At 42.7% G+C, this 12,249-nt stretch overlaps 1 protein-coding gene across 4 annotated transcripts in view; it reads right to left on the reverse strand.

Moving 5' to 3' along the window:
- Positions 1-12,249, reverse strand: part of schip1 (schwannomin interacting protein 1) — a 172,104-nt gene that overhangs the window by 10,374 nt on the left and 149,481 nt on the right. The window contains exon 1 of one of the 4 annotated variants that reach the window (XM_079556346.1): positions 8,863-9,163. The exons of the other annotated variants lie outside the window; for them this stretch is intronic. Within the exon in view, the coding sequence (XP_079412472.1) occupies positions 8,863-8,892 (30 nt within the window). The 5' untranslated portion in view covers positions 8,893-9,163. Of the gene's footprint in view, positions 1-8,862; positions 9,164-12,249 lie in introns of those variants that run through there. 4 annotated transcript variants of the gene reach the window in all.

Consider the following 12,249-nt stretch of genomic DNA (forward strand, 5'->3'; position numbering starts at 1 on the left):
GTAGAGTTAATATATTATTATTGCTTCTCATAGCCACCTCCCTGTGGTTTTGATGTCTTTCCATGAACATACAATTATTGTTTTGTCATCAGTACATCTAATTATTATTTACACCAATCCAGTAGCAACATTTTCAAATATACACTTTTGGGTGGGTCAAATCAGGGTTATATTTTCAAAAACAACAGGCCACTAATTGACTTTCAATTGAAGCTAATTTCATAAGAGTCTGAATTGCGTTTTGTTTAGCACATACAAATATTATCCCAAAATGAGGAATCTGGAAGAAACCAGGCTGGCTTTTTCCATTTTCTGGCCTCCCGACACCAGCGCTGTTGATCTCCAAATTAGATTGGGGGCAACACAATTGGCCTAATTTGTGTTTTCCCACAAATTCACCCGGCAATTTCCTCATGTGAAAGAGCCGCATTGACAAAGACATTTTCTCCTCCACTCTCCGGCGCAAGTGCTCGTTTGCTGGCCCACAGGGCGATTTGGCCCCGTCAATGTGTGGAGGGGAGCAGCCTTTGAGCGCTCAAATCTCCCAGTGCAATGTATATTAGAGAGACAAGATGGATTTAATTACGACCGTGCGCGTCCCACCCCGAGACTGTTGGCTTTTGTGGAGAGGAATAGTTTTGGTTTTGGATGAGGAATGTTTGTGAGGCAATTCCGGTCTGTTTTTCCCTTCCACTAAATTAACTTATTATCTCCTTTTCAATTTTTCTATAGACTTCCATATCACGGATGAAAGTATGAAGAAGTGATGCAGTTTAAGGGTCTAGAGTTTTTTTTACATTTTAAAATCTCCAATCTCCGCGAAGACACAATCCACGATCCCTACAGCATCATTCCAGTCAAGCTTATAGTTCCAATAGCACCAACACCACGGAAAAGAACTACTTACATGCTTGAGTTATGACAGGACTATTGCACACCATTGCGCCAGAGCGGGTCTTTAGCAGGCTTCAGGCGTGTGCTGTGGGAAACGTGGAGAGAGGGCGGCTCAGATTTGTTTTCCGGCGCTGACAGTGGGCCGCAGCTGAGCGCACAGCTTTACAAGCAAGGTCAGCGTGTCTTTGTGTTTGTGTTGTGTCTGTGAGCACGCACACCTAGAAGCTTCCTAGGTGTCCTTGTCCAGTCGAGACCGGATCTGCGCAACTCTTTGAAGACTTTCTGGACTTGAATCTATTTGCAACTCAACTTCTGCTCTGAAATGGAGGGCTCTGTGTGCTTTACCTTGGAGCATGTCTGTCTATGCCGCGCCACATTCCTTCCCCAGATAAGGGGCCTGATCTTTGACCTACGGAGTGGTTCAGCGTCAGGTCAGTGTAAGGCTGTTCCTGTCACTCACAATAAAAAAAGAAAGGCTATACCATTGCACCTGTGGGAGTGGGGGTGGGGTGGACACAAGAAGCATGAAGTAGGTTTAGACAGGACAATAGGACTCCAAATTCTTCTGAAGAGTGGGAGAAATGAGTGGGTTCAAGGAATGTCTTTCTCCCTCCAAAATAACATGCAGTTTGAAGCTAACTTTCCTTAAGTTCACTCTGGGCATTGCTTTACACTTCGCTGGAGAAAGACATATAGTAGTAAAGTTTATCAATTTCATTCCATGTTAGTCTCCCTTAAAAGTAACTCTCTTGCTTTTGCTGCTACTAAATGCCTTCAAAGACAAATCTCTCAGTCAAGAAGTGAAAAAGGATGGTCACAATGTGCAGATTCCTTCCTTCCCCTTCCCTTCTCTTGCTGTACCTCTTTGTAGTCATCGTTTAGGAGGAGCCCTGACGTTTGCCTCATGACATCATCCACTCCATATGCCTCCATGTTGTCCACTGTCCTCATCTTGCCCCTTCTTGACTCAGATCCACTTCATTTCCAAGAAGCGCGTGTCCATTATTTGCCATAGTCCAAACCATAAGTTCTCCAGTTTCTAAACTTCTTCTAGCTCACATTGCGCGACATTCTCTTGCACTCGCATTGCCTGGCGTGCTGCTCTGGCTGGACTGACTGTCTGCATGCCTCTCCCACAGGGCTGAGAAAGCACACAGTGACCAGAGGTAAGCCCCCCTTTAGACCCTCCCAACCTTCCGCCCTCCGGTCAAAGCCGCCTCTGTCACAGGTTGAGTTTTTCCGCAGGTTCTCGTGGTCTGACATGAGGGGAGCAGGTGTGCGCTGGCAGTTCAGAAAGAGAAGGTAAGTGGTTCTGAATAATGCGACAGCGCTGTGCAGTAGTCAGGCTCAACAATGTAAAACAACTGGAAGCACCATGAAAAGCTCCATAACGATGCATTTTTTATCCCAGACATTCCCTATGACTTGAAGATCTTGTAGTTCGGGGGTATAAATGCTATTTCCCCTTTGTGTTCAGGGCCACATTATCAAAAATAAAAAACGCCACTGATTACAACAGCATATGTAAAACAGCATTCCCCAAACCAAAGGCTTTTACTGATCCACAGGGAATACTACATGCAGATCAATAGCTCATTTGCCCGGTGTCACAGATATTTTGCAGACATTTCATTAAAATCTGCCTTAGAATTTAGAAGTCGCCCATATATATATTTCATAGTAACTAAGGCGTAACTATGCTCCTTTCTTTCCTGTTCCTGGCACAAAGAGAGCCTGGACTCCCAAAGTAAACCTGGGACCAGCCTGAATAAACCAGTACAATGGTCCATTAGTCAGGAAGTCCGTGGGTTTCTCGCATACACACAACACCTGGCTCTCCATCACAGACTCGCATTTTCAATCTGAGCTCCCCGCGCCGTGTAATGATCTCATCTTTGTGAGACGCTATCGACCCATGACTCACATATTTGTCATAGCTGCCCAGATGGAAAATTACCTCTGGAAATGGCCGCCGCGTCAAAAAACATGACGCGCATAATCAGCGACTGGCCATTTAATCAGAGAGTGATTAGTTCATCAAACACTGATGTATCAATTGCTTTCAGAATCACACTTTGATAAACTAAGATCCGATATCACAAGGCACCGACCCGGTCTAGTAAAGTTATAGTAGCCTTCTACTTCAGTGGTAAATGTTTGTTGTCCATTCAGGCCCACCACATGTCCTGTCTTTGATAGATAAATAGTGGCTTGTAAATAGAGCTTTTGACTCTTTCTAGCACCTGCAAAAGGCATCAGAAATGTTAAAACTTTACAGTGATTCAATTACAGCAAATTGCCAGTATCGCACCACTATAATTATAAGGCATTAGTCTTATAGTTACAATTTTGGACACATTTGTAAGTGCAGTCAATCAATATTTTCTAATCGCAATTAACCACACTTGTGAAATTCAATTAATCATGATTAATCGCGGTTATTTTTTTAATCTAATAATTATGTTCTGTAAAGAGACAAGATGCAAGTTGGTCATTTTATGCTCACTACTGCCACCTCAGGTCTTACGCGTAACTGCAGTCTCTATATTATGTTCGTGCATGACGGCACTTCGGACCCGAATGAATGACAGTGCAGGATTTTAGAGGCAGTTGTGGTGAACAGGTCTGAGCTCATTCTACACATTAGGACATGGCTGGAACATGTAGGGGAGGAAAATACTTAGTTTTAACATTTTTAAACTCCGTATTGTCCCTTTAATAATATTTCGTTGACATAAAACACTCAAATGGGAAGCATTTGCTTACATTTCATTAACCAAATAGTCAGTTTCATAATTCTAAAGGAAAAGCCCAACAGCTCACAATGGGGATCTCCAGCAGCTCTCACTCAACATTAATTACCTTTTAGATACATATTCTATATTTTGAACTGAATCAGCAACTTTTAGGTACGTAAAGTGAAGCAAAAATATTTTTTTGTTAAAACAGCATAATTAGACAAGCCTCTTTGATGCATTGATGGCTCTCTGTCGCTTTTGTTACATAAAAGTAGCTAATCATGCAAAAAGTTGGAGAGAGAACTGGCCTACAATATGTAGTTAATACAAGTGCTTTGTCTTTCAGGTAATGCGTGTGCTCAGATACAGGAGTGTGTTTGGTCAAAACATATAATGCAATTAATCACAAGGAATTTAATTAATCGCAATTAATTCTTTTTTCAATAAATCGTGAGTTAAAGCTTTAATTTGGACAGCTCTAGTATTTATACACTCACACCTCAGTCATTCTCGCTGGGAAGAAGCTAGCTGTCATGGGGCACACTGACAGAAGTGTGGCAGCCTGCGACTCATCCAACACAGTTACACAGTTACACGGCCATATGTACTACAGGAGGGCGATATGCCATAAAACGTCTTTAAGAGGAAAATAAAGTAATGTCTGCTGTTCATACTTCACTGTGATTGGTTGAATCCCCATCACCGAGACTGATCAATAGTGTGTGAGGAAAAGTGTATTTGAGTAAGAGCTGCACTGAATCCGCTGAATCACCACATTACGTTAAAGGCCGATTGTCACAAGGATCAGATGATGATTTGATTTGAATGCCATATTTCCCAGCCCTAATATGCGTAGATGAGATGAATAACGGTAAACAAATACATCCTGGCTATGAAAGCTAATCTAGAAAGCACAAGCAGATCAACTCTACTATCCTCAAGTGGCTACTAACAACATAGTCTTACTGTGTGGGAATAAATTTACGGCTTCACAGACACACACACGTGTCATAAAATGGCACTTTATGCAAAATGCAATATGGAAAACTCCAGCATCCATCAAGCCTTTAGAGACGGCGAGATTGACAGCGGAAAATAAAACAGAAATCTGATGGGAGCAGTATCAGATAAAGAGTATAAATAGGCTGCCAGGAACACAGGGCTATGAGGGAGATGAGAGAAGAAACATGAGAGGAAAAAGACTGCCAAGTGATCCTAATGATGAGTCACATTCATCTTCTGGGAGAAAGAGCGAGAACAGAGCTGACAATAATAAGAAAAAATCCATTTGCAAACAACAACTTCAAAGCTCATGCCCCTCTTTACTACACACACGGTAAGCCCCATGCACAAGGGGCTGCACCGAGAAGAGGAAGTGAGTTGGATTGAGAGCTGATCCTATGGGATTACTGGTGGACTATGGTTATATTGTCTGATGTGCAGAGAAAGACACTAGTGCAGGATGGGGCATATTGGGGTATGAAGCGGCCCGTTTGGTGATGTAGGTTCATTAGCGAGGCTGAGCTCATGCACGTGGTGAAGTCACAGGATTTGAGATAGGGGGGTTACCTATCAGGACAAGTTCAAAATCTGGGAAGCTGGCACAAAAATCTGGGATCAGGATTTGGATCTGAGAAATGAACTACTTAACTAAAACAACACATGCATTTAAGTTACGTTTCTAGAGGCCTGAATGAAAGGGTTAGCAAGTTTTGTACAGAATTAGACCCCATGGAGATATTTTGTTGTTTGTGAAGCTCATGCAGTCTTTACAATTTGTGAATTTCAAACATTCACATCTTGATCTAGGCTTGGAAGTACAAGGAAAGGCAAATATCTTACGAAGAGGTACTTGGTGTGAAAGGTTTGATAACCACTAGTGCTGATCAGGCCGTGTATTGAAGCGTAGTTGGATATTAGAGGGAGAGACTTGGGGAGAGACTGCAGCGGGACAGTGGCTTTTTGTTCCAAGTGAACAGAGGGTGGCTGTGGGAGAGGGTTCCTGGCACCTCTTGTGAGCCGGCATGCGAGGCCAATGGCCCTCGCTCTCTCCCTGCATATGTTTACTTCAGATGCACCTCTTGTGATTCAGTCTACAGTCAGAAAACATCCTGCCTTCTGTCACATTCAAATCTGGTGCATGAAAAGGCAACAGCGCACACTTTTATTTTAGGGAATGGATGGGGGAATAAGAAGAGTTGCAGCTACTATGGCAACGTGGTGAGAATTTCACCATGGCGATAGACTGTGTTCGAAAACAAATTGGGCAGTAAAAGGAGCGCGAGGAGGGCAGCTTTTAGGAGCGCACACACAGAGGCGGGGGCTTTAGTCAGAGGGTAATGGAAATCACAACACTGGGTGACAACACTGGCTCAAAGAGTTGGAATTCCACAGTTTCTTTTGGTGACAATGGAAACTGAACTTCAGGACATCGCATATAAGCTCTTAATGAAAAATGATCCTGTAAAATTCTGGTTTTGTCTGATTGTTTTTGTCTGCATTTCAACCTTTAGTCCTGGTTTATACTAATAAAGTTAGTCCTGTTCAATCTGCACATTCACAGTGAACATATTAACATATTTGTTGCAGCTCTTTCCAGGAAAAAACTGTCTCTTCTACAGAGATTTGGGCTACAGCACATGCCTACTATACCAACTATACTGGAGAAAAAATGTTTGAAAAAGCTGAACTTGGCCAGTTGGTCTTTTTTTTTTTTTTTTTTAGAGATGTAAAACCCCAACATAGGGATTAGAAAACTTTTTTTTCTTTCGCCAAACTTTAACTGGATATTAAAAATGAAAGTAAATGTGGAACTCAGATTTTCCATTTTCCTAGTATCAAGCAACACACACACTGCTGGATGTATTCAATTATTCTCACATAATGACACTACTGATCTAACAAATTAATGATCCTCATGTGGCTGTACTTTCTCCATAAAACCCTTGGCTGAAGATTTTTGACCTTTCTTATTTACTTCCCCCTTTATCTCTGATTAAATTGTGCAGTCTTTCAGAACCGCCCTGCTGTTGTATCGGAGCTTGTGCTCATTTATAATTCATAGGGCCACACCTCACATACACTGTACTGCCTCTGAAGCCTGCTCTAGCATCACCCACACACTTTACTCCCTCTGCTAGCTCTTATAGGCTCCTGACTGTAATGTTCACTCTGTTGGAGATGACAAGGTGTGGCCCAGCTGATAAATCTCGCCATCACCCCGAGACCTGCTGCTGGTACCGTGACCGTCACTGGCGGCTCTCAGAGATTTATGAATTTACATGAGAATGTGAAAACACGCTGACATATGGAGACCTCTGCTCGTAGGAACAGCCCAATTAATTACATCAAGTGCAAGATGAAATACACGTCTGCCTCTTCATGGTTGTTAACCCTCACCAGGAGGTTTTGGTTTGGCCGCAGTTAGTTTCTGCTTGGAAATTAGTTCAATATGGTCGAGTGCATTGGAATATATAGGGAAGGATTGTTTTTTTAGACATCGCTGCTCACTCAGTGCTTCAAGCGTATCTATATATTTCATTATCTATTCTTCAAAAGGAAACGGAACAAAAAATATTAAATGATAGAAATTCAACTTTATGTTATTATTGTATCACAGGCAGCTATCCTTAAATGAAATATCCAAACTGAGCCTCCACTTAATTGCCTTATTATTATGAAGAGTAATAGGGAGTGAAATTAGAAGTAAGTGATATTCTTTTACCTCTATGTACAGAAACATTTCTGCACAAAAAGTAGTGAAATTACTCTTTTTAATTCTATATAACCTCTATATGTCAACATGCTCTTTCTCCAGCCGGTGTGTGTATGATTTAGTGTGTGTGTGTGTGTGAGAGGGGCGCTGTCTGCCCGTTGCCTGGATACTGCTCTAATTGAGGGGCCTCCGGAGAGCCAGTGTTATCTCAGCCTCAGCCCTGCGTTCAGCTCTTTCTTCCTCCCATTCTCCGTGTTTCAAACAACTTCCTGCGCTTTTCATTCTGCTAAACTTTATCTGGCACCAGCCTACCTTTCTATTCACTCTAATAAAAGTTAAGTCAATACTTTCTACTTTTTTCAAACAATATCATGTTCTACAGTGTGACCCCCAGTATTAAGAACATAATGTGATCCAATCCGACACTTTTGCTACTTTAGATCTATCTTCACTTCAGCCCTTTGGTAATACTTCCTCTTGCTGGTATCTTTCTGCACAAGGATTTTTTTTTTGAATGAAAAACAGGAAACACTTTTCTGATGGCATACAATCAATGGGTTGAATGAATGAAATGGGTTCTAAAACTAAGGACTACACTAAACTATTATCTCAAATGGCATAACCCAACCTTCCTGACATTATCCTCTCCCTGTGCATGTTGATGGCGCTGTAGGACAAGATCTGTAGTTGCTTTTGAAACATCACAGGCCACTGCCACAAGAATATTACCACCAAAACTGATATTTTGCTCATGACACTATATAGCTGTGGTTCCTAATTACAATTCATTATATTGCACTGTAATTCAACATTGTGACAATGACACGATGATTCAATAATGCCCGTATATAGCTACAAGGCAGGAGAAATACAGAGGAAATGAATGTGCAACATGCTTGAATGATTCACTGCAAAAAAGAGAAAAAAACCCATACTGAGTTGTACTATGTAAACCAAAGGACATCCTCATGGACTAGAGAGACATTATTTTGACTTAGGTGCATGTTGGATTTTGACACTTCAAGGCTTCCAAGCGCTCTTTCCCCGCGTTGCTCCAGCTCTCTCACTCTTGACTCCCTTTTTCCATGCTTCCCCGCAACATTCTGCTCGTGTTCCCCTGCTTTTCGTCTCCGTCTGCCTGCTGCCCTCCCTCCCACACACACAACTCCAACTCTTCTACATCGCCTTCAGTCAGACAGCCGAGATGAAGACACATAGCTGGTACTGTTACAATGTTAGGCCTTAGTCACGACTCTTACATTCACTATAAGTCTCATGTGCTTGAACTCTTGGATCAGACATCATCTAGCGGAACGATGCAGTCGCAGACAACCACATTTCATCTTAACAAGATTTCGTTTTATGCAAAGGGTTGGAGGCATTTTCGAGATGGGACGTAATTCTCCTAAGTGTTCTCTCAAGTCAATGCATCAAACAGCATGACAACTTTCTGAGGATGGATTTTCAAGCCGCGAGACACAAATTGCAATATAGGAAATGTATAGAAGCAACTACCTGATAGGAACAGTTTTCTTGATGGACCATCCTTCACAGCATCCTAGAGCAGAGCTGGCAGAGTGGTATGCGGATGGATTAAGGGGTTGGTAGAATTCCCAGCCCTGCGGTGGTATTCCGGCAGTGAAGAAGTGGCGGAGCAAAGAGGGAGGGGTGGAAAGACAGGTCCCACCCAAAAGAGAATCACTTCCCCGAGCTAAGTTTTACCCAATGCCGTCTTCTTTTTTCGTTTGTATTTGTGGTCTGCGTGTTTGTCGAGAGCGAAGAGTGGGATTGTCGCTTGTCTCAAAAAAAAAGCAGAGAGAGCAAGAGGAGAGGTGGGAGGAGAGAGAGCGGCGGGATAGGGGGCGGTGTTGTCTGGTGTTGGCTGGACAGGGGGCGGGGCTTGTTAGTGTGTGTATAGAGAGAGCAGGCAGGAGGGACAGGAAGGTCGTATGGAAAATAAAAGGGAAGGATGGAAGGGGGGGGGGGAGGGAAGGGGGTGAAGGGGTGCAGGTCAGGGTCTAGATGTGAGTCTGGAATCCTGCCAGACACTGGGAGCAAAAGGAAAGGACATTCTTTGATGCCGATCTTGATCCTTATCAGTGAAGGGATGCGGAATATGCTATCTATATGCCCTTTTGAGGAGAAAGGGTTAGGGTTAACCCATTAAACCATAAATGTTTCGCATGGTGACTACACAAAGAACTTAAGAGAGGGATATAGAATTGTTAATTATGAAAAAAACATTACAGTCACAGGTTAAAGCGCTTTGAGTGCCTAATGTAGGTGGAAAAGTGATTGATTAATCTGAAAAAAGAAAACGTACATAGAGTTGAGACTTTTAATCTTATGATCCTGCCCTGTTATATTTTCTGTTGATGAGTTTCAGGAAAGATAGTCCAAAGAAAGACATATTTGTGTGTGTAGATCATCACCATTTTACTGGGAGAACTGGTAAAGCCTGAGGTCTATGCTGTTGTCTGAGTTTCCCAGTTTTGTTTGCCTTACTGTCCGTGTTTGCCGGATTATAATCCGACTGGGCACAGATGGCTGATTACGTACAGCGTAATCCACAGACAGCCAACCTCCACCGTAATCTCTGCCCTCTTCCTTGTTTTTGTTTGTGCCGCATCCATCAGTGTTACAAGTTCATGATGTGCTCAACTGCATGTGGAGCTGCACAATTTATCAGCAAAATAATGTTATGTCAATATTAGGTGATGCAATATTTACATCACAAGAAGCCACAGTATATCACAAACCGAGGTCTTCCATCTGAGAGAGAGAGAGATTGACACAATGATGACGGAAAATGCGCAAAAGTCCATGTGTCGGTCCTGAATTAGTGTCTTTTACAAGTCTTGTTTTGACACAGTTTGATGAACAAACAAAAAAAATGCTCATGGGGTTGGGTGGATTTTTTTTTTTACTTTGATAGTCCGTAATGGTCCTAAAGAAAGCAGCTTTTTAAAAGTAAACAAACAGCTAGCTTATTAGCTAAACCCATTTGAGACCTACAAATGTCTTCTTCTGAAACACTGAAGAGGCACCGAGAGCTCCTACACCTGCAGCTCAGTGGAGGCGTCACAAGAGGAGCTCGGGAAACAAAAAACGGACAAATGAGGAGGTATCCGGGCGAGACTCACAGCTAAGCCCCATATGCCTTCTATTGTTGTGGCTAATGGATGTTCACAGGAGAATAAGACAGATTAACTGCTAAACTCCCAGAAGACGGTGAAAGTTGTGGAGCAGAGGGAGCTGCGCAGGAGCAAGAGGAAGGAGGAGGTGGAGCTGACCAGTGCAGAACACCACGCTCTGAAACAGGGACAAACCCAGGAGGCGGTGCACTGTTTCAGAGGATCAGAGGAGACTGAAGGCAGCCAGGTTTCCTCCGGGTGCTACAGTTTCCCCGACCTCCAAAAACATGCTGGTCAAAGTGACAGCGCGGCTCAGTCGCAGCAGCTCAGGACTAACACCTGAACACTATTTCGTTGTACGCTTGTACAATGACAAATAAAGCAATTACTTACTTATACTGTGGAACTGGGGTTTAGTGAAAAACATTGTCGCAACATTCTAGACTAGAGGGTTATCACAAATATTTTTTCCCAATCACAGCCCTATGAAATTGCATGAATCTATTAGTATTTTTCACTATTAAAAATAAAGTATGCAATCAGCTGTGTGTTGGATATTTTACTCCATAAACTATCATGGTCTACAAAAAGGTAGTAAAGAAAGAAGCTTCACTTTTCTGTGTGCCTTTTGTGTTTACGTGTTTTTGTCAAAATGGCTGTTATCTCCCTCTCTTCTCAGCCCAAATCTCTGTCCATTATTGATCGGTGCGTGTGACGGCACAGCTCCGATAAGGCCACTCGGGGGCTTAATGAGCTGGAAGCCCTGGCCATGCTTTGATCCCCATGCTCACGCTGTGCACCACCAAGATATGCCCCGGGATTGGAGTTTTAGTGCACAACATTGGGCATGAGAGAGGATTGTTGAGGCTTATCCAAAGCTCGCTAAAATACAGAGGTTATTGGTGAGAAATTGCAGATGCCTGAAGCAAAATAGCAGGGATTGTGATGGGAGCAGGGGTTTGTGTTTCTGACTATATGTGTATAATGTGTAAGTTGTTGGCACTCAGAATGGGCTTATATTCAGTATGGGGGTTTTGTGAATCAAGGGTTTTTGCTCTGAATTTTTGGTGTCTTATTTCTTTTTGTGATAAACAACAATTGAAAACAAAATCCACCCAAGGTTAGCATCTATTAAACAACAACTCCTAACTTTTTAATGAAGGTCTGTCAACAGAAAAGCAGTACAGTAAAGCGATAGACGGTTAGAGAAGAAACAGTAGGTATTGGAAGCCTCTTTCCATGAATACAAATAGGACTTTCCCCTTTATCTCAGAGAAGCGCATTCACTTTCCCACCGACAAACTTTGATGCCCAACATCCGTGAGCAGAGCTTTGAAAATAAACCCCAACAACCCCCCTCCCCTCCTCCGCTCCATCTCCATCTCCATCGCCATGGCAGCAGCCAGTTAGACCCTGGGACCTCCTGGTGAATGTCAAGGTCACACTCTGAGTCAGAGATGCGCATGGCACACAACTAAATATCATTTGACCAAAGCCAGGCAGTAATTCAGTAATCAGTTCATTCTTCCGCACTCACAGTCACACGGAGTAATTCATGAAGCTGCTCTGAGTTTTACCTTCACCAGACTTCATCTAATCCTCTCTTTCCTTTGCATGTTTGTCTGTATCTACCACTCATTAAGTTTCATTTGAAATGGATTTTCTATTCAACTGCAGGTGAAGGTTTGCTCCCTCAGTTGGCATTTACTGAATTTAAAACAACTTGAGTCCTTATAGTACTTTCCACACATAAATGATTTCACGTTGT

Source organism: Gobius niger, assembly GCF_951799975.1.
Source record: "Gobius niger genome assembly, chromosome: 1".
In the NCBI taxonomy this organism is placed as follows: Eukaryota; Metazoa; Chordata; class Actinopteri; order Gobiiformes; family Gobiidae; genus Gobius; species Gobius niger.